At 36.1% G+C, this 23341-nt stretch overlaps 1 protein-coding gene across 1 annotated transcript in view; it reads right to left on the minus strand.

Annotated features, from left to right (window-relative positions):
- CAPN14 (calpain 14) overlaps nt 1-23341 on the minus strand; it is a 134692-nt gene that overhangs the window by 85851 nt on the left and 25500 nt on the right. The window contains exons 12-20 of the mRNA XM_031949260.1: nt 17558-17766; nt 17044-17080; nt 15389-15445; nt 13063-13120; nt 9993-10057; nt 8855-8923; nt 7091-7169; nt 3698-3814; nt 748-803 (exon numbers count right to left, since the gene is read on the minus strand). Coding sequence (XP_031805120.1) covers nt 748-803; nt 3698-3814; nt 7091-7169; nt 8855-8923; nt 9993-10057; nt 13063-13120; nt 15389-15445; nt 17044-17080; nt 17558-17766 — 747 coding nt within the window. The remainder of the gene's footprint in view (nt 1-747; nt 804-3697; nt 3815-7090; nt 7170-8854; nt 8924-9992; nt 10058-13062; nt 13121-15388; nt 15446-17043; nt 17081-17557; nt 17767-23341) is intronic.

Genomic DNA, 23341 nt, shown 5'->3' on the forward strand with positions numbered 1-23341 from the left:
AGAAGCCTAGCATTTTTCTTCCTATCTTTCTGTGATATAGACCATATAAATATCTTCATGTCTTGCTAACTCCCTTCAGTGTATCTATTTCTATAAAAATGGGGATGGGGAATAAAAGGGCATCTTTAAAACCATAGGGATGGGATCAGGAAATGAAGGAGTAATGTTAAAGAAATTTATCAATTGTCCCAATCCATTATGGTTTTAATAGTTATATCATGTTCAGAACTTGTACTGGTTTGGAGACTGGGACTAAAGTCCAGTTCTTTCAATATTCTGAGTCACTTTTCATGGAATAGGTGGGAAGAGAAGTCCTAGCACTTAGTTTGAGAAGGGCTTGTTGATTCCTTATTTTAAAAAATCCCTATTAATGCTAAATTACATAAAGGAAAAAAATAAGATGTCAGCATTATAACCTTCTATATCTTGGGGTTCCATGAAATCTTCCTGGCCCTATTAAAGCACAATTAAAATCATGCAGAATCTCACTTTGCAGTTTTGGCCTTTAGACATTCCAGGCAATGAGAACAATGATTCAATAGGGAGGACTGAAGTAATCTCCAGGGAAATGAAGTGTGTTCACTCTATTTTAAGTAAGTTCAAGGGTTGGTAGAAGGGAAGAGCTAGCATTTGGTATTAGTCATCAAGTTTTCCTAATTCAAAAGGGTCCCAGAAGACACTTTTCCCCCATAGTGATTCCAGCTTAGGATGAACAGTTGGGAGTAGTTTAATTAGGAAATTTCTTACCTCTGACTTCAGAAGATATATTCCTTTGTTATCCTGGGTCACGTTTTGAAAGGCACCTGTGCAAAAGCAAAAAAAAATAAACAAACAGTAGAGCTTAATGATGGTAGAATTCTAATACTAAAATTTGCCTTGGAAAGTGGGTATTAGAAATCAGGTACACTTGGATTAATTATTTCATCTCCTTCTTATTTTGCCTCATGAGTGAAAAATATGCTTTTCTTTCCCTTCACTTGAAGAGGGATGTTCCCTCCAGGATGTGATGATAAGAAGAAAACTCTCTATCCATCTTTCCACTGTCTTTGATGTTTCTGGTATTCCAGGGCGAATACTGAATTGATGGGTTGATGGATAAATGGATGAATAAAATGAAAAAGCATTTAGAAAGAGCTTTTTTATTTGGCAAGTATTATGTTAGTACTAAGAATACAGATACAAAAGTAAGATAATTCCTGCCTTTAAGGAGCTTACATTCTAAGGGGGTGGGGGAGAAGGATATGTAAGAGAATGCTAGAAACAGATGGACATGTTGGCTTGGGAAAGCACAGGGATGGGGACTGGAATCATAAGGTAATTGATTACCACACACTTTCCAATAGCAATAGAAACACTGATTTGATTACACTTCCCAAAACAGGAAATAGTAAGTGATCGAGTAAAGGGTTCAGGATAAGTCTGTGATAAAAAGATGAATGAAAAGAAGTTGGATGGAGGTGGAATGTGAAATCAGGTTAGGGTTGGCTAGATGGAATGGATCATGTATGTTTGTGCTCATGCAATCAACAAGTCTCCAAGGGAAGAATTGCAAAGATGAATAGGATGAGGAGAGATTTGGGATAATGCAATAGTCTCCCCTTTGGGACATACAAAGAATCTGAAGAGTGTGTCTCAGAAAATCAGCAAAGGAATACATTCTCCAGCTCTCCTGACACATATTGACCCTGTTCTCTTTTGGAGTTCCTTCTTTTTTGAGAGCTACAAGCACAGATGTAGTGCTGCACATTGTTAAGTTCCTTGAAGGCAGGAGATATAGTGCTATAGATTGTAAGCTCCTTGAAGGTAGGAATTGTCCTTTGCCTTTTTTTTTTTTGGAATTCCCAGTGTTTAACACAGTGCTTAATAGGTATTTAATAAATCTTTATGGATTGAGTGATTGCTTTTGCATAATGGTAAAAAGAAAAAGAATGAATGCCAATATAGGATAAAAAGGAAATAATTGGAGAAAAATTTTTACTTCAAATAACTCTGATTATGGCTTGATATTCAAACTATATAGGGAAATAATGCAAATATATGAGAAGAAAATCCATTACCCAACAAATAAGTAGTCACAAAATATAAGCAAGAAGTTCCCAGAAGAAAAATCCTGACATATTAATCAGCATGTTAAAGATTGTTCCAAATAGTTAATGAGGGGAAAGCAAATCAAATAACTCTTGGATTTCATCTCACACTTAATAAATTGGAAAAAATGACAATAGATGGAAATAGTCAATAGATACTCAGTTGGTCTAACCAATTTAGAAAACAGGTTGGAATTATGTTAATAAAGTAACAAAAATGTTTAATTGGACCAGAGATCCCATTTCTAGGTATATGCCCTGATGAGATCAATTATGAAAATGAAACGGGTTGATAGATCAATAAATATATAGTTAGAGATAAACATTTAATTACAAGTTTGTATCCTCCCATTCTGACCCTTCTAATGAATTAAACTTCTGTGATATTGTCACCTTTTTCTCTTAAGGAATTATGATTCATTTCAGTCTATCTTTCTATCCCATTATGTCTTACTTGAGTTATAATGGCCAGGACTATATGTGTCATACATTCTAGGCACATAAAATCATAGTTCCATCAAGGGGAGAATTGAAGAATTCTCTTGAAGAATATGAGACGTTTTACTCAAAGCATATGAGGTACTAAAATGTCAGTGAGAGCTGATAATACTCTTTACTACCAGGAATTGAGATAGCAAGTATTCTTTACTCCTTCTCCCAAAAGTTGTCAATGTTTTGTTGTGTCATAGACTCTTTTGGTAGTCTGAGGAAACTTGACTCCCCAGAATAATGTTTTTGGTGCATAAAATAAAAGGCTTGCTTTTAAAGGAAAGCAATTATAATAAAATATAATTATCAAAATATTTTTTAATCCAAAGAATACAACAAGATTATGAATCCCCACTTTATACCACCTTAAATTCATCTATACCTTCCCTTTTGTGTACCCTGTCACTAGATAAACCCTAGTGTTAAAAATGGAGGGCAAGTCCAACTATAACATTGATTTCTGTAGAGCATTTTCAAGTTTGCAAAGCTCTTTTCATTAATTACCTTGTATCAACCTCACAACAATTAGAATATTGCTATTTTTACCCTTCATTTTATAGGTGAAAAAACAGAAATTAAATGACTTGGCAATTATCGCTTAGAAATAAACATCGGAGACCAAATTACAATCAAGCTGACCACTGGGTAGCTTGGTTGGGCCTGGAGTTAGGAAGGATAATCTTCCTAAATTCAAATCTGGCCTCAAACAATCACTAGATATGTGATCCTGGGCAAGTCACCTCACTCTATTTGCTTCAGTTTTCCCATATATACAATGAGCTGGAAAAGGAAATGGTATCTTTGCCAAGAAAATTCCAAATGGAATCATAGAGTCAGGTAGGACTAAAAAATGACTGAGCTGAACTTGCTGACCACAGGTCCAGGTTTCTATTCGCTAGATCACACTACTCCTATAAGCTATACATGTTTCCTACCCCAGTGATCATGTCAGTATTAAATATACACAACCATTCAGGAATAATTTGCTAGTTGCTCAGCAAGGACACCTTGAGTAAGTATTCCCATTGTTCACAACGGCTCTCTCTTTTATATCTTATATCCTTAGGCTTAAAACAATACTCCACTTTGAGCTCCCCTCCCTTCTTTCTCTCCCATGTTACCTTCCACATTCTCCGCTCGGAGCATGAAGTAGACAAAGTTCTCAAAGCCAATCTTCCTGTTGGAGTTGCCATAGCGAATAGCCATCAGATTGCACACCTCATCACTGAGTAAAATTCCTTTTGGAAGGAACAACAACAATAATAGCATTTACAGAGATTTTACAAAACTCTCTTATTATTATTATAATTACCCTGTAAGGTGTGTGCTATGATTATCCCCATTTTAGAGATGAGGAAATTGAGTCACAAAAAGGTTAAATGCTTTATCTGAGGTGGCTCACATAGGGAGTGAGGCAAACTCAGATCCTCTTGACTACAGATCCTGTGCTCTAAACAATATACCACCTAGTTAGTTGTCTCTTCAATTTCTATCTTTATGACATCTCTTCCCTACATCTATCAAAGAAAAATTATTTATTAATATCTTGGTCTAAGTCTGTCTTTGTGCTACTGGAAAGGATACTGGAAATACAATCCCCTCCCCCCCCCCAAAAAAAAATGAAACTCATTTTTGAGATCTTGAGTTGTCAGTGACCTTGAAGGTGATTTATTTCAACTTTCTCATTTTACAGCTGGGTAAATGGTGGGTAGAGAGATTAGGGGCCCATAGGTGGTCGGTACCAGAGGCTGTTAGTCTAAAGCTAGTGCTCTCTTTACCAAGAAGCAGATAGGTGGCTGCTGGGCCTGGAATAAGGAAAATCTGCCTTCAAATCTTCCCTCAGGCACTTAGTAGCGCTGAGACCCTGAGCCAGTCCTTGTAAACTCTGTTTTCTTAATCCCCTAGAGAAGGAAATGGCAAACTACTTCAATATAGCCTGGAGAGTCAGAAGCAATTGAACAGCAACTTTTATTCCCTTCCTAGGTTCAATTCATATTGTTCTCTTTCATTTCCTCCCAACTTCCAAGAGCTGCTCTCAAGGAGCTTACATTCTATTGGGGAACTTAATGTATAGACTGAAAAATGCAAAATACATACAAAGTCAATGCAAAGCAGGTTCAGGAGCAAGAGAAGGTCCCCGTTGCCACTGGAACTAGGAAATGTTTCATGTAGGAGATGGTGCTTGACTCGGTGGTGAAAGAAAGTAGGGATACTAAGTAAAGCTGAAACTTAATTCTTTGGCCACATAAAGAGAAATTGGGAGTCATTGGAAAAGACTCTGATATTGGGAGATTGAAGCCAAAAGGAAAGCACAGCAAGGATGAGATGTATAGACAGTACCATGCAAAAAAAAAAAAAATGATGTTAGACTTTGGGAGATTGTGCTGCAGTCCAGAGGGTCACAAAGAGCCAGACATAACTGAATGGCTGAACAACAATTACAAAAATCACAACAGGTATTCTTAGATGGAAGTGAGAGATGTGCAGGGATAAAAGCACTACTTATTAAGCACCTACTATGTGCCACTTTACATATATTATCTCACTTTACCCTTACAGTAACCCTAAGGTAAATAAAAGTGAAATGACTTTCCAAAGTCATATGGATAGGAAGTGTCTGAAACTGTATATGAACTCAAGTTTTTCTCTGCTCACTGTACGATCTTGCAAGTAGAACAGAAAATAGACCCGTGTAGCTAAAACACAGAGTATGTGAAAGGAAGTAATGGGTAATAAGCCTGAAACTAGAGGCTAGAGTTGCATTGTTTTCTTGAGAAACCAAACAGAAGAGTTTGTACTGGCACTTAGTAAGTGCTATATAATGTGAGCTATTATCATTATTATTAGGTTTTTTGTTTTTTATCATAGAAGCCATAAGGAGCTGCTGGAGCTTTCAAGCTAATGCTTTCAGGAGATACCTTTGGCAGCTGTGTGGACAATTGGAAAAGCAAAAGACTTGAAACAAGAAGAGCAATTAGGAAATAATTGCAATCATATTCCTGTTGATCAGTGATAAAGTACTGAAGAGGGAAGGGAGAGGGGGTTATAGCAAAAAAAAAGGGAAAAGGGATGATATGTAAAAGCTTGTGTGGGCAAAATCAACAACATGTGGCAATTAGTTGGTTAGGAGTGGAGAGGGGAAAAGGAAATCAAGGATGACTCTAAGATTTGAATCTGGAAGCCTGAAAAGATAATGATTCACTAACCAGAATGGGGACTTTAGGAAGAAGGTGTCATTTGGGCTGGGAGGAGTGGAGAAATGAGTGATGCTTTGGACATGTTGAGTTTGAGATGCCTGAGGGACATGCAATTAAGGTGGAGTGAAGATGGAATGGAATCCAAGAGAGGGACTAGGACTAGATAGATCTGGGAGGCATCTATGTAGAACTGATAATTAAATCTATAGGAACTGATGAGATCATTGAAATGCAGAGAAAGCACAGAGGCCATAATAGTGTCATCATCACATCTCACCTATATTAATACAATTATTACAATATTATTACAATTACTTCAATTTGGTCTCTCTCCTTACTGTCCCTCTTTTTAATCCATCCTGCACATAACTGCCAAATTAATGGTACAAAAGCATTGTTCCAACCACATGGCTGTCAAAAGCCTTTAGGGGTTCACTACTGTCTCTAGAGTAAAAATTTTTGTGGAGTCATTTCTAACTCTTCATGACTCGATTTAGGAGGTTTTCTTGGCAGGGATACTAAAGTAGTCTGCCATTTCCTTCTCCAGATCATTTTTAAGGATGAAGAACTGAGGTAAACAGAATTAAATGACCTGCCCAGGGCCACACTATTAAGAAGCATCTGAGGCTGGATTTGAACTTGGGAAAATGAGTGTCCCTGATTCCAGTGCTTTATCCACTGCACCACCTAGCTGCCCTAAAGTAAAATAGGGGCTATTAAGGAATCCACTATTAAAGTACTCCTACTTTCTGGGTTCATTTAGGTACTCCTCCCCTTCAAACATTTTTCAGTCCAACCAAGTTCTGTAAGAATCTAGCATTCTATCTCTTACTTCTGTCCTTCCCACAGACTATGTCTCATACTAGGGATATACTCCCTTCTCAGGTTTGCCTCTTAAAATATTTACTTTTCTTTGAGACTCTTGTCAGGTACTACCTCTTGCTCAAATGAGCTTTTATTTATTTATCTTGATATATTATATCAGCATATAAGCTGAGACTAATAGAGTGCCTTATGCTTAGTAAATTCTTAATAAATATTTCTTTCATTAAATCCTTTCCCCAAAGAGTTTGTTGTTTTAGATTTAACAAAGCCAATAGGAAAAATGACATTCTATTTTTGCACAGTGAATTCTGACAGCATGAATTTTTCCTGATTGAATATATCTGCCTTTACTGAGTCCTCTGGATTTATGGAACAGCCTTGAAGATAAGAGCATCACATCTACCAGTCTACAAACTGTTCCTCCTGGGCCTTTCTTGGATGCTGCTGGAATCGATAATGTCTAGAAAAAAAATTAATCTTACTAGAACTCACCAGCTTCCTGAGCAGCAGCCCGCAGTTGCCCTGATTCCAGAAATCCTGACTTGTGTTTGTCTTGTTTGTGGAAAACTTCCTGTGTATAGCCAAAATCAAAGCAGAATCATTAGACCTGAGAGTTGGAATGTACTTTGGAAGTCCTCCAGTCTAACCTCACCCCATGCAGAAATTCCTTCTATAGCACCACGGAGAGATGCTTATCAGTGCTGTTGACCTCTCTACCTTGACATTGGTCAAGTAAAAATGCTGAATTTAGAGTTGGAAGCCCTGGGTTTAAATCCTGGCTTTGACAATTATGACCCAAGTGATTTCGGATAAATCTCTTTACAACTCTGTGCCTCTTTTTCCTCATCCATGAACCAAGAAGATTAGATTTGATCATCTTCAAGGATTTGTTTGTTTTTCACTCTAATTCTACAACAAAATGGCATGGCTGATTCATTTTGGGACTACATTCATTATGAAAAAGCTTTTTCTTAGAGAGACCAGAAATCTGCTTCCTGATTTTCCCTCTATTAGTTTGATTTCCTCCCTTTGGAGCCACACTGAACAAATTCACCTCCACATACCCTTTGAAGACAGTTGGTTTTTTTTTCCCAGTAGTCTTCTCCAGAGCAAATATAGCCCACTTCCTTCATCAGATTCTCCTAGAATATAGTTTCTGAGCCCTTAACTTGATCTTTTTTTTATTAATAACTTTTGCTTTTATATAACCTTTATTTTTAGATATCTCTTAATCTTCTTTCCTCTCCAGACAACTATCCATTATAACAGAGAATAAAAAAGAGGAGGAAAAAGCAGTTCACCAAAAGTATATCAATAAAATGGAATAGTGTATGTAGCGGCCCATACCCATAATTCCCCATATCTGCAAAAAAGGAAAGGAGTTGCATTTTCCTATTTCTTTTTCAGGGCCAGGTTTGATCTTTAGAATTATATGGCATTTGTTTTCATCTCATTACTATTGTTCTTTCCATATTGTAGTTATTATATATTTTTCTCCTAATTCTCCTTACTTCACTTTGCTGCTCAGTTCCTACGAGTCTTGTCATGTTTTTCTGAATTCATGTTCATTGTTTCTTGAAACACAGTGAATTACATCCATGTATCACAATTTATTTAGCCATTCCTCAAATGAGCAGTTTCTACTTTGTTTTTAGTTTCTTTATACTAAAAAGAAGTGCCATTATACATATTTTTCCTGAGGTTTTTCTTTCTACTTTAATCTCCTTGCACCCTTATCTTTTTCACAAGTACTACTGTGTTAAAGTCCTATGTCTAAAATTCACCAGAATCACTAGAAGAGTCCATGAGAACCAAATTGCTCAGTTTGTCTGAGGTCCCATTTCCTAGGATAATGGAATGATGGAAGGTCATTTTTAGAATATTGCTTCTGACCACCATTCTTCAATGCTATAGAACTGAGTCATAAAATATTCATGCTGGAAGAGCTCTGCCTTGGAGATCATCTAAGCCCTCTTCCTCTTTTCTTCTGGATAAAGGATCTAAGAGTCAAAGAAATCAAGTGATTTCCTGGAGGTCACAAAATTAATCAGGTCTAGATGGATCCCAGGTTTCCTATCAGGAAATTCCTATCAGCAATTCAATGCTCGTTTTAATATTCAAAACAACCTCTAAGAATGGGTGCCATTTTTTATATGGCAGAAATAGATATCCTAGGGAGACTCAATCAATGTTAAATATTTTAACCACAGTAACAGTAAAATCAGAAAATTCAATTTGGTTAAGATTTATTTTTACCTGATAGATCAATAGTCGCTTCCACAGGTACCTGAATTCTTGAATGCCCACAGTCCCTGTGGCATTAAACTTCATTAGGAGTCAAGGTCAATAATGATAAGTCAAAATAAAACAATGGAACTTTCCAGACACTGTATTATAGTCAACTCTTAACCATCTGTATAATATTTATTCATTTTGTGGATTTAAATCTGTGGTTTCCTTCAAAGCTTAGTTCAGACTCCTCCTCTCCTTGATCTTCCCAGCTGCTAGTGCCTTCTCTCCAAATTATTTTGTATTAATTTTTTAGGTATTATATGTACTTTTACACATGTTTATATATGTTTATATATCTACATATGTACATACATATATAAAGTATATACTTTATCTTTGCCTGCATATATATGTTGTTTCCTTCTAATAGAATGTAAGATCTTTGAAGCCAGAGACTATTTTATTTTTTCCTCAGTGCCCAGGATATAAAGGATATGAATATCCCTATTTTACAGAACTGGATTATTGAGGTTCAGCAAAAGTGAAGTGACTTGTCCAGTGTCACAAAGTAAGTGCCAAAACCAGAATTTGGTCTTCTATTTCTTATGCTAGTCTTCCTCTTAATAATATTAACTGCAAGCACTTTTAAGTCTTGCAAAGCACATTACACATGCATTTGATCTTCACAACAACTTCATGAGGCAGATATTTCAGGTATTGATTTCATTTTTACAGAGGAAGAAATTGAGGCACTGGGAAGTCAAATGGCTTAATCATAATCATATTTTTACTAAGTGTCTGAGGCAGGAATTACAATGTAGGTTTCTTGACTCCACTTTGGTGCTCTATCCTCAAATGAAGAATCTTGGGGAAGGCAGATGCTTGTTTCCTCACAAGGAGAATGAGGAAGTTGGATTAGATGATTTTAAAGCTTCCTTCATACTCTCAGATCTTGTCATTCCAGTGGCCTTCTCTCTCTATGGTGGGTAATTTCTCTGGGCCCTCTTCACCTAATCTGTAAAAGAGAGGAATCACAGAAAGACTACAGATGGAATCCTGGGTTATTACTCCTGGCTGTCTCAGAGCTTTGAAGAATCCTTGAAAATTGAGATTAGTGTTCCCTTCTCCTTCCTCCTCCATCCTCTAAAACTGGAAAAGATACATCAAGCAGCGCCAGAATCCCTAGGCAAGCATCCATACTGAAGGTGGGCTGCGGATTAGACAGGTCTGCAAAGAAATGGGAGAATTACATAAGGTTCCTCTTGGGTCTGGTTTCCACTGTGCTGGACCTCAAGAAGCCACTCCCTTTGGCACTCTAGTAAGGTAATTGTGTCCTGGTCACTTAAATAAATGAATATAAGGGGGAAATTGGGATGAGAGGAATTAGATCTGATAATAAGGAGAAAAAGCAGCATCCAGAGAGGATGGTCTCCTCATGTGTGATAACCAAACAGTCTGGATAAATTACCAGCAACTTTGTCACTATCTGGGGTAAAACAGACAACAGAGAGTTAGGATTATTGATTAAGTAGCAGTTCATTGAGAATATTATGGGAAAAATACTGGTCTTAGAATCAGGAAAACCTAGGCTCAAGTTTCAGCTCTAAAACTAAGTAATTGTGTGACCATAGGCAAGTTATTTAACTCTTATGAGATTCCACTTTCCTATCTATAAATTGTATTGTTTGGATTGGATAATCCTTGTAGGATTTACCTTGCAAAGTAGTGAGTGTGATGTAACACATGCAGAATACTTTGAAAACTTTAAAACACTCTATAAATGACAACTACTATGATGAGGTCATTGAAAGAGCAAGAAGGCTTAGCCTAATGCCTGGCATGATAAATATTAATATATATTGATTGGTTGATTGAGTAATGGTGGACCTGAGTAGATCCTGGAAAAAAAGCAAGGAAGACATGGTTTTTAAATATCTCATTATCCTGGTTACCCTTTCTGAACACATTCTAGTTCACTGCAAATCTTTAAATATATGGCAAACAGAAATTGGGCATATTAGTCCAAATATGGCTTGATCCATTCAGCATATAATTATTATTATAAATATTATCATAATAACTCAAATTTCTATAGCACGTTAGGACCTGACAAAACATTTTTCTCACATTAGTCTTAAAAAAACATTTAATATGAGCATAATATTGTTATTATCCTCCTTTTATAGACGAGAAAACTGAGTCTCAGTGAGGTGACTTGCCCTGGTTGCATAGCTCTGTAAGTGTCAAAAGTGGCATTTCAACTCAGAATTCCTGACTCTATGACCAATTTGTCTTCTGTTCTTGGGACACTAACATTTTTTAGCATTCACATGCCACTGATGGTACATTGTGAGTTTGTAGCCAACTAAAATCTCTAGATTTTTAAAAATATGAACAGTTATCAGACTGGAATATCACCTTCATATATTTGTATCTGAAAAACCAAATAACTAAATTAAATATAGGATAATACATATATTTCCAAAGCATTACATAATTTTCAAGAACATAGGATTACCCTTAGAAATATGAGTTATCTAAGTTAATAATATATTATTATTATTATTATTTAATAATATTAATAATTATTATAATTTATAATAATAGTAATAAAATAACTTCATTTGTGTACTGTCTGATTTAAAAGGAACTTGGGCCAAAATCAGTTAAGTCACATTCTGGACTTCTTAGTCATATATAGCAGCCCCTTTTGAACAAGCACCATTCAACAGTTCTCAGGATACAGTCAATGCAATCCTAAAGCTCATTTCCCATAAGGACTGGAAGACAGAAGAAATAAAGGAATGGATTGAGTCTTTACTTGCTGGCATAAACTGTGGTGGGGAATACTCCCCTATTATTCAGCCTTCTATATAAATATTAAAACTTTATCAGTCCACCCAGACTTCTTTAATCAGCCAGCTCTTACTTCCACAATTCAATTTTAAAAAATATATACATCCCACAGTAATATCTCCTACCACAGTAAAATGAACAAAATAATCATTCTTTACAATTCATCTATCAAAATATTTACATATCCTGGCTAAGGAAGCAAGTAAATATTTCCAACACTGCTTGAAAATAACATAGTTAAGTATGTTTGAAACTCATTGAGCAAGGAGACCCACAGAACAGAATTTATAGATTGATGCCAACCTGGAAGGGTATCTCTTATTTTTATGGAGGGCTGCAATGATCTTTTGTTGACCTGCTCTGCTCACATTTTTAGTAATGCTTTGGGCTCTGACATAGACATGCTTACAACATTTTCAGATGATGTAAAGCTAGAGAATTAGAATTTTTAAAAAAGATTTTGATATACTAGCACAATGAATTAAGTCTAATAAGATGAAGTTTAATTTGGAAAAAAAATGTAAATTCCTGTATTTGGATTCCAAACAAAGAACTCTGAGAAGAGAATGCTTTTCTCTCTTTACTACAAATCTCCGAATGCCAGTCAACTTTCAATCTTCTGTTACATGCTGAACATCATTGACAAACAAAAGCCTATCCAGAGGAAGATGATTGATACAGATTGGTGGTATAAAGTTTGATGGAAGGAACTAGATACACATACATAAACATATACATATCTATGCACAGATAATGTATGCATATATACTTTATATGAATATTAATATGTTTATATTCATATTCAAATCTATATAATATCTAGCCTGAAAAAGATAAGACAAGGGAGATGTGATAGTTGTCTTAAAATTGTAAGTCACATGGAAAAGGATTAAATTTGTTCCCAGAAAGCATGGGAATTCTATTAATCAAAGTATGGGAATTACAGAAAGGCAGATTTAAGCTTAACACAAGGAAAAGTTTTCTAATAGAGAGAGTTATCTCAAAATAGAATGGGCTACCTGTAGAGCACAGGAGATTCAATCCCCAGAGGTCTTCTAGTGGGATCATATAGGGTGTTCTACAAGTCTTAATGCAAGAAATTGCACTAAGACATTTGTACATCATATATGTTGTAGGGGAGATTCTAGCTTGGGAATGGATTGAACTAGATGTGCTCTGAGTTCTCTTCCACCTTGAGCTTCTGTGATTCTAAGAATGAATGCATTTGAGCCAGTGTATGAGTCTGGTGTGGGCTCAAGGCAACATAATGAGGTCAAAGAATGACATTCCACCACCATAGAGGAAAATTCCAAGTTAGAAATTCAAGGAAGCTAGAACTCTTCTTTCTTCACACAGAAAGAGTTTGAAACACTTACACTTCCAGGTCATGTTATTCAGAATCTTCTGCAATTGAATTGCATTTATTTCTGGGCACTGAAAGGAGGGACAAAAGATAAGAGGATGCGTTATTTATCATTAGTGAAGGTAGAACATAAAGCAATAAAAACCCTAAGTGACTCCAGTATACCTTTCCTGGTTCATTGTATTCTCCGTTATGAATGCTACTAGTCTGCTGTTCCCTAATCATAGCCCTCCATCTCCATCCTTTCTGTAGTACCTCCTCACAAATACCTCTTAAAGATCCCTGTCTTCCTTCAAGGCTCTGTTCCACTACAATGGCAAGTCTTTCTTGATCCACCCCTTTAGCTTTTAGCATTCACTTTCTTCTTTGAAAATTATATGTATACTTGCATCCAAATTTTGCTTCTCTAATAGAATGTAATTTCCCTGAAGCAAAAATTATTTTTCTTTTTTTCTTTTTTTAAAATTTGTGTTCTTAGTGCCTCGAACAGTACTTTGAAGTAAAAGGTTCTTAATAGATGCTTAGTTGGATCACATTTGACTTCTGGGACCTGACTATTAGTTATCATGTGTCAATATAAACTCTTGAAAACTGGAATCTTCCCTTCCAGTCTTTATTTAGTACAGTTTCAAGGTCTTTTCTAAACAGGAACTCTTCGATGCTCAAGAGCAAAGAGCTGAACAAGAATAGCACCTGTTTGACTAAGCTTTTTTGTTACAGTAAAAGGAGCAACAAACTTATGGTTGGAGTGATAATGAAATCTGGAGTTAGGACTTTTAAAGTCCTGTTACCAGTGATAAAGTACGCTACCTACCTCTTGATAGAGAGGTAATAGACTCAGAGTACAAAATGAGACACAAACATTTTGGACATAACTAATGTGGGCTTGACTCTGGTTATTTGTTACAAGGGTTTTGTTTTTCTTTTTTCTTTGTTTTGAGGGAAGGAGGGAGAGAAGAATGGGGAGACAAGTTTGTGAGAGAGAAAATAGATTTTTTAATTAAAAAAATAAAATTGCATTAAAAAAACCAAGGGGTTATATTATAAATCAAGTGCAGACAGCCTAGAGAGCTGGAAAGCTTTAGGGAAGACAGAGAAAATTCACTGTAAATAAAAGGTGAAGCTTCAGGTCTGGTTCTTCAGGATTAATTTAGTAAAATGCCAAAGGCAAATCAATATCTGAATAGAAGATGAATAAGTTGTACATTTAAATCTAAGATCCTATGGTTAAAAGGGTCCTATTGTGTTAATAACCTAAGAAAGAGATTCATGAACCTTTCAGTTAGGATGACAATCCTTAAATACTAGGTTACAATATTGTAGAATTCTTAACCATCCTTCTCCTAATCAAATTTAGCTTCTCTGTAGTTAACGACATGTCAGATTTTCACAGCTATTTCCTTTCTCAGGTTGCCTATTGTAGGATTCTTGGGACTCTGCAAATGGTCAAATGAGCAAAGATTATATTTAGTGCACCTACACTTACGCTGTATACTCCTGATTCCCCAGGACATGTCAGTGCTAGAATCCCATCCTAGAAGAGTATGATTCTTAACTGTCAAATGATTGTATGTAAGCTCCAGTGAAGGCCTCATTTTTGTATTTATATCTCCAATGTTTAGCACAGTATAGTAGAGGCTAAATAAATGCTTGTTAATAGATTTTCTTCTCTATGGAGAATGCCCTATCATGGTTCATCTCCTCAGGGGCCAAAATGAGCTGATAAATAACCAGAGTTATTATTGAAGCTCTGGACCCCTTCCCAGAATGATATTTTAAATGCATTAAAAATACATAAGATTAGAAAGAAAACCAACTATTTTGAGATATAGTTGCCAAAAATGTTTTTAAAAATATATTTATATTTAACTATATGTATTTTAAAAACATTTTCAAAAAAGTTTACATACCTCAAGTTAACAAACTCTAATCTTATACCTTTCCTTCTGAAGTAAAAAGTTGGGAGAAGATAAGTGAGCCTAGCTTATATGTGGGGGTTAAGCATATAATTTAGAAAGAACAGTAACCTCTGCCCTTTTCCCTTTGTCCATCTACAGTCAATTCTCCGAGAGACTCCACAGCTGTGAAGCATAACATCTGAAGGAATTGCAAAGCAGCCTTTGCTGATGCAGGTATTCCTTGTGGATTGGGAATGAAATAAATTGGAGGCATAGGGAAGAGGAGAGAGGTCAGAGAAGGCAACTGCCTCTCAGTCTCCTTGTATCATCATCATCATCATCATCCTTCTCTCACATGAAGAGATCCATTCTACAGGTCTGAGTTAGACCTCCAGCAGCCACTGGCAGGTGGCTCCCATATCACAACAGATGTCCACTTACTTTTTCAAATAGTTTGGTGAAGAATTCCTCCCCTCCTTCATATTTGTCAACTATCTCCTGTGGGAAGAAATGTGAAAAGGGGCTCATTCATTTACAGTGTATATAATTCCTTACCAGTTCTAGGTGCTCCTTATCTTTTGCATCAACTTTATGCTTGGGGATAAGGGGAAGAAGTCCTGAGAGACAGAAGTATTAGTTTTTCCTCAGAACTGCCAATCATCTCCATGCATGAGAGAAAAAGAGGGATGGCAGTTGACCTATTCAAAATCCTTTCTAATTTTATTCCTTGTTCAATCTTTTATTTAGTCTTAGTTTTATTTTTTTACTGAAAAGATAAGAGTTAGTCTTTCTACCGATTCATTTGGTCACCTATTGTACTCACACATTTGGCTTAGGACTCCGCCCTTGTGAACTACATCATTGCACTGACAGCTTTGTTGGAGGATTCCCATGATCATACTATCATGAATGATATACAGAGAAGAGACACTTAAGTTCAAGTAGCCTCATCCTTTCATTTTTTCAAATGAAGAAACTGAGACTGCAAGAGTTTGAATGATTTGTCCAACTTTACGCAGACAGTAAGAATTTGAACTGACATTTTCTTATTCTAAATTCCCCTTTCTTTCTGCTAATCATACCAAGAGACAACATAGGACTTGGGATTGGATTTCTGGTCTAAAGGGCTTACTAATATTGACCCATCCAGGCTGATCATTTTTTTAGCCCTCAGTTTTTCCATCTGTATACAAGAATAAATGCTCCCAAAAGGTAATTGTGAGGAAAATGTTTATAAAGAAAGTTTGGAAAGCATTTTGATTTTTTTAGGGGGAAAATATGCCAGTATCCCTGGTTTTTTATTATCTGTGGTAATAAAATTACAAAAAAAAACAGATAAATAAATGAAATGCATTGGACTAAAAATCAAGAGGCATAAGACCTAATTCCAACTCTGCCAATAATTTGCTGTGTGACTTCAGGCTAGCTATTTTACTTCCTGGGTTTGGTCTATTCATTTGAAAATGAGTAGGTTCAACTAAGTGATACAGATTCTAATGCCAGCTGTTTGTGTGACTTTGAACTAAACCCCTGATCATTTTAGATTTGTGACCCTTAAGGTCTCTTGTAGCTCTTTCTATGATTCTAAACTCAAATATAAAATAAAAATTTCAGCTAATATATGACTTTCAAGCATTTCTTTTAATAATTCTTATACCTTGGTAGAAATGAGACACTATGTTAAAAACACTTTACAACAGTACTTGGCACATAGTAAGCATTTAATAAATGCTCATTTCCCCCATGGGTACTGAAAAGTATCCAAATAGTTGTAGTTTGTACTTTCTCTTTCCTTGAACCTATCAATAAGTGAAATGGTGGAAATAGACTATAAAGAGATGAAGGAGAAAAACCAAGACACATAGCTCATTCTCCACCTGGATGCTGAAGACAGAGCTGGTTTGAAAAGATATTGAAATCAGACATACCTCCCCTGAGGTACACAGCCCAGCTACTATCCTTCTCAGTGTCTGCTCAGAGATAGATAGCTACTAGTCAATATGGCACAGCTGGTGTGTAATGCACCGCAAAGTGAGGAAGCCCCCTCTAAAACTGGAAACAGTAAAAGAGACTCAGACTCCCTCCTATCAACTCACCTTAGGGAGAATAAAGCTGAAATTACTGCCCATTTCACTGAGAAAAGAAAAAAATGATATATTCAGGGACATTGTAGGAAAAAGAACATTTTTGATCGATCATCTTCCTTCTCCCATTTCTTCTTCCATTTTCTGCCTCCTGTGGACAGTTGCCACTTATATATATCCCCCTCTTTCTAATCTTTCTTTCCTTTATTTTTCAATGGCTTTTAATCTAATAGCAGATTCCCTTCCCTCCTTCTTTTCTAATCTAAGTTTTTGATTTATAATTTCAAGGACCTGTGGTGAAGTCCTTGTAAATTTTATAATTTTTTGACCTATATTTCAATTGATGAATCAATGAATCAATCAATTGGAGACTTGTTACATGCAAGGACCATATACTAGTGGGTATAAACCCATGAGTCATCCCATGCCTGCCTAGTCACTAGCTTCTTCTCCATCCTGCTTATGCTGTCTATTCTATTCCCCTCCATTCATCTCCATCACTAAAGAGACCATGTGGCTTCCTTACTATAAGGCATGCTTCCTGGAAAAGACTCTTAGGATGAATTCAGATTCCTGCCAAGGCTCAGAAGTACAGGGAACAATGAGGTAAGTGTCTGGCTCCAGGGAAAACTCATAGCTCACTTCCCGTTCTGTCTGAAAGTCTCTGGGAATGAACAATGGCATGGTTCGCTGGAAGAACTCCTGGGGCAGCCGCTGGTTGCCCTTCCAAAGCTGCTGAATGAAAAGAGGAACAATCCAGATAAAGCAATTATAGGGATCCTTCCTCCTCTCCCAGTCCCTAACCCTCAAGGTCATGGCCAAAACCGAACTAGAGCTGTAAAAGCTCATAGTCACCAGAGGTGGAAGGGAAACCTAGAAGTCATGAAAAAACAGGATTGTAGATTAGAGGCAGAGAGGAGCCAAGTCATAGGTTTTTAGTCAGCCAGAGGTCCCAATGGTTGAGAATCAAAATCAGGAAGACTTGAGTTCAAGTCTACCCTCAGATACTTACTGGCTCTATGAGCCTGAGCAAATAATTTCTCTTCTATCTGGTTCAGTTTTCTCATATGTAAAATGGGGATAATATTAGCACCTGCCTTCCAGAGTTGTGAGGATTAAACGAAATGATATTTGTAAACAGCTTTGAAAACCTTTGTATGTAAATACTAGCTATTATTATTACTATTTATATTATAAATAAAAAGAAAGCTGGAACCAGGGTATTAGAGATGACTTGATCAAAATCACATATAGCATGAAACAGAACTAAGACTAGAGCCCAATTATATTGTGACCTAAATCAAGACACTGTCCACTATATACCACTATCAAGCAAGACTAGCCCAACCATGGAGTTGTGAACGAATCCAACCATTTTGGAGAGTAGTTTGGAACTATGCTCAAAAAGTTATCAAACTGTGCATACCCTTTGATCCAGCAGTGTTACTACTGGGATTATATCCCAAAGAGATTATAAAGAAGGGAAAGGGACCTGTATGTGCACGAATGTTTGTGGCAGCCCTTTTTGTAGTGGCTAGAAACTGGAAAATGAATGCATGTCCAGCAGTTGGAGAATAGCTGAAGAAATTGTGGTATATGAATATTATGGAATATTACTGTTCTGTAAGAAATGACCAACAGGATAATTTCAGAAAGGCCTGGAGAGACTTACACGAACTGATGCTGAGTGAAATGAGCAGGACCAGGAGATCATTATATACTTCAACAACAATACTATATGATGACCAGTTCTGATGGACCAGGCCATCCTCAGCAAGATCAACCAAATCATTTCTAATGGAGCAGTAATGAACTGAACTAGCTATGCCCAGAAAAAGAACTCTGGGAGATGACTAAAAACCATTACATTGAATTCCCAATCCCTATATTTATGCCCACCTGCATTTTTGATTTCCTTCACAAGCTAATTGTACAATATTTCAGAGTCTGATTCTTTTTGTACAGCAAAATAACGTTTTGGTCATGTATACTTATTGTGTATCTAATTTATATTTTAATATATTTAACATCTACTGGTCATCCTGCCATCTAGGGGAGGGGATGGGGGGGTAAGAGGTGAAAAATTGGAACAAGAAGTTTGGCAATTGTTAATGCTGTAAAGTTACCCATGCATATATCCTGTAAATAAAAGTCTATTAAAAAAAAAAAAAAAAAAAGACTAGCCCAACCAGCCACAACAGCAGCCAAAGATTAAGGAATGATAATGGGGTGAAAAGAACATTTAGGTGATCAATAAATGCTTATTGATTAATTTAGATATTGAATGATACAATAAATCACCTATAGCATAGTATGCAAATATATCTCATTCTTCATTAGCAATAAAGGAGAATGTCATTTATATGTCAAGGTGTGTATATGTATATATATATATGTATTCTACTATAAACGTTTGTGAAATGCTTTTTAAATAGAACAGACAAACGGAAAAAAAAAAAAAGCACATTTCCCACTCTCTTTATACTTAATTTTTTTTTAAAGACAGGAATGTGCAGAGTGCCCTCTGGGCATGTTGGAAAAGAGGTATGCTGGGTTTTTGGACAATCCATTTGGCTTCTCCTTATAGGATGGAAAATTTTATAATCAAACAGCAGAATGGCTCAAATGTTATGGGCTGGGTAGTGAAACTTCTTCAAGAGGCTTTTGATGAGGTTCTGGATGGTGAGTGTGGTAGGCAGAGAGAAACTGAAGTGTTGATTAAAAAATAATAATAAATTGTTCCCTGGAGCAAGCAAGAAGAAGTTTCTGATAGAGATAAGTTTTGATAGAGATAAATTTACCTCTGTGGAGGTAATCCAGTCAGAAATCCTAGTTATGTCAAGCCCTTGAGGCTGAATTTTCACTATAAAACAACTTGTGGTTATGGCTTCTTTGCTGCCCTCCTTGGGGTCAGTATGCCACAAAACTCTGCCTCATGGTGTCTTTCCCCTTAATACATGTAGTATCTCTCCTAATCCCACTGTGCTTCTCAACTCCATGTTTCCCCCTTATAGCTAACTCTTTTAGGGTACTAAGTCCTTTTTGGAATTTAGCCTGCCAGCTAAGGACATCCCCCAACCTCATGGGGAGTTCCCTTTCTCCCAGGTAATTGTGAGTTCTATTGAGGAACTTGTCTTTATATGATCTCCAACTCTATTTAATATTTACCATTCCTGGTGTCTATTGTATACCTTCATTTTGTCTGTAACCTCTTCTCCTAAATAAAACTACCTTTTGCCATTGTCTTTTTCTTTCTTTCCTTCTTTCTTTCTTTCCTTTTTTCTTTCTTTCTTTCTTTCTTTGTTTCCTTCCTTCCTTCCTTCTTTCTTTCTTTTTTCTTTTTTTCTTTCTTTCTTTCTTTCTTTCTTTCTTTCTTTCTTTCTTTCTTTCTTTCTTTCTTTCTTTCTTTCTTTCTTTCTTTCTTTCCTTCCTTCCTTCCTTCTTTCCTTCTTTCTTTTCTTTCTTTCTTTCTTTCTTTCTTTCTTTCTTTCTTTCTTTCTTTCTTTCTTTCTTTCTCTCTCTCTCTCTCTCTCTCTCTCTCTCTCTCTCTCTCTCTCTCTCTCTCTTTCTTTCTCTGAGGCAATTGAGGTTAAGTGATTTGCCCAGAATCACAGCTAGGTGTTGTGTCTGAAATCAGATCTGAACTCAGGTCCTCCTGACTTCAGGGTTGGTGTTCTCGCTATTGCATCACCTAGTTACCCCGAGAATGGCCATTGTCAATTCTTTACATGACCAAGCCCCAACATTTGGTGCCTACCATTATCTGGCATATATATCAACCTTATCAGCTTTGTTTTTAAAAAATAAATGAAATGTTAGCTGGTAAAAAAGATAGTGGGATGAGAAACACAGTAGAGAAGGAGTTAAAGGACACTTGATTTAGGAGACCTGAATTCTAGTCTAACTAAATACCACTAGCTATGTGGGCTTGGGGAAATCACTGACCAATTTAATTTTTGAACATTATTTTCCTTTTAAAAAATGCAGATATATATACTCACCCATCTCTAAGGTGGGGGATAAGGGAAGGGAAGAAAAAAAAAGAAAAAAATTATATAGCATTGCTGTATATTTTAAATAGCAAGTTGTACCTAGTAGTTTTGCAGTTTATGTTCAATTATTTTTATGCTATATTGTGAAAATGCTTGTTTTAATCCACAAATTAAAAATAAAATAAATTATTTGAAAAAGAAAAGACTGAAAATTTTGCTTTGATCTACCAATGTAAGCCAATGACTAATAAGGAGGAGGAGAAAGAGGAAGAGGAGGAGAAAGAGAATCAAAAAAATCGCTTATTATCAAAAATTTGGGCCTATTATGTTCTACACCAATATAATAATTATATACAGAAAACTTTGATCTGGACTCTGATTTGGCCCTCTTCTGTATCATCAATATGATTTTTTAAAAATTAAATTATATTGTAGCATATAATTATATATACACTAGCTATTGGAGGTACAGGGTTAGTGTGCAGTGTATAGAATTCTTATCTTGGAGTGAGGAAAACTTGAAATGGTATCCTCTCCAGACACTTACTAGCTATGGGGCAAACAATTTTCACTGCAAAATGGGGGATAATAATAGCACTGATTTCATAGAATTATTTTAAAGATCAAATGAGATGTTACAAATAAACAGGCTTCGTAAACCCTAAGACACTTTTCAAATACCATTATTTATCATTATTACATGAGACATTTTGTAAGGCTACAGATTCTGACCTGTAATTTCATCAATGTAGAAATTCTCTTTTCTTACGGAGATCAGCAACTTCTAGCCTCAGAGGCAGAAAGACCTGAAATCAAGTCTGGTCCCTGACAAATCCTAGATAGGTGGTCCTGAGCTAGTCATCTGAGCTGGAGGTCGTGTCAGGGTCTCCAGCCACCTTTCAAAGACTGTGAGTTGTAAGAAGTTGCCAGCTCACAATTATAAAGGGAGTTCCTTGACAACAGTTACACTGATGAAACTATGGGTCTAGTTTAAAAATGTATTATAACCTACAATGTTACATAAATTTTAACATTGTAGGTTATAATACATTTTTACATAATGTATTATACACAATAATCACATAAAATTTGATCAGAATCTCAGATTAAACCAGCTGTATGGCTGTAATGATGGAGATGGATATTTGGAACTTACGTCTTTAGTTCTGCTTGGCACTGATACCAAAAGTGGAGAGTAAGAAAGAGAGTCTGGGAAGACTTCAAAAAGCTTTTCTTCCCCAGATATCTCTTTCTAGGTGCTAAGATTCCAGAAAGAGCTATTGAGAGAGAGAGCATAACAGACAGAGAGATACAGGTGACAGAGAGACAGAGACAGAGGAAGAGATAGAGAAGAGAGACAGACACAGAGAGACAGAAACAAACAGAAAGAGAAAGATATTCTGGGCAAGTAAAAGTGATTTTGGCAATTTGTTTTCTCCCAAATGCTGATAGGTTTTTTCAGGACAGAGATGGAAGGAACTGGAAAATAGATTATTTCAGGGTTGGGGGATACAAAAGTTGTTTCTTTCTGGTAAGAAAGATAAGATGAAGACTAGGGGCCTAGGATTTAGAACAATACATGAGTGCCTTGGCTTGTTTTAAGAATTATTGACTTAGTAAAATGAGCATGACACTGCAAACACTCTATTGATAGAAAGACTGGTTGATTGAAGCAGGAGAATTGGGTTAGATTGTTGCTTTTTTTCAGTGTTTTGCTCCATGATCTCAATAACCTAATTCCCTAAATTGATATTCTATAAAGTGGTAGAATTTTTAAGGTAATCAGTATGAGGTCTTTGAAGCATGATTTGTGCTTCTTGAGAAAGAGGATTCTGAAAATCTCTAAAAATTGATGCAAAATAGTTCTGTTATTCAAACACTTGGTCCTAATTTAGTCCAATGTAAAGAAGTCCAAACTGTAACAGAGTGATTAATTATAGTGCACTGGACCTGGCTTTGCATCTTAGTTCCAATAATTACTAGATATATGATCCTGGGTAAATCACTTTACCTTTCTCAGTCTTGGTTTTTACATCTGTAAATTAGGGGAAATGATATTTGCTGTATTTATCTCGAGAATTATTATGAGGAAAGTTATCTACAGACTTTAATTTATAGGTAATATATGAATTTATATGTAATTTATATGTGAAATGTATTTGTTTATATAATTTATATATGTGTGTGTGTATATATGTATTTATGTGTGCATAGAGAGAGGGAGAGAAAGAATAATGGTGGTGATAGGAGGAAGAGGAGGAATAGGAAAAGGAAGAGGAGAAGGAGGAACAGTAGTAGTAGCAGCATTACTTGGTCCT

The sequence above is a fragment of the Sarcophilus harrisii genome, chromosome 2 (genome assembly GCF_902635505.1).
Source record: "Sarcophilus harrisii chromosome 2, mSarHar1.11, whole genome shotgun sequence".
Taxonomy (NCBI): Eukaryota; Metazoa; Chordata; class Mammalia; order Dasyuromorphia; family Dasyuridae; genus Sarcophilus; species Sarcophilus harrisii.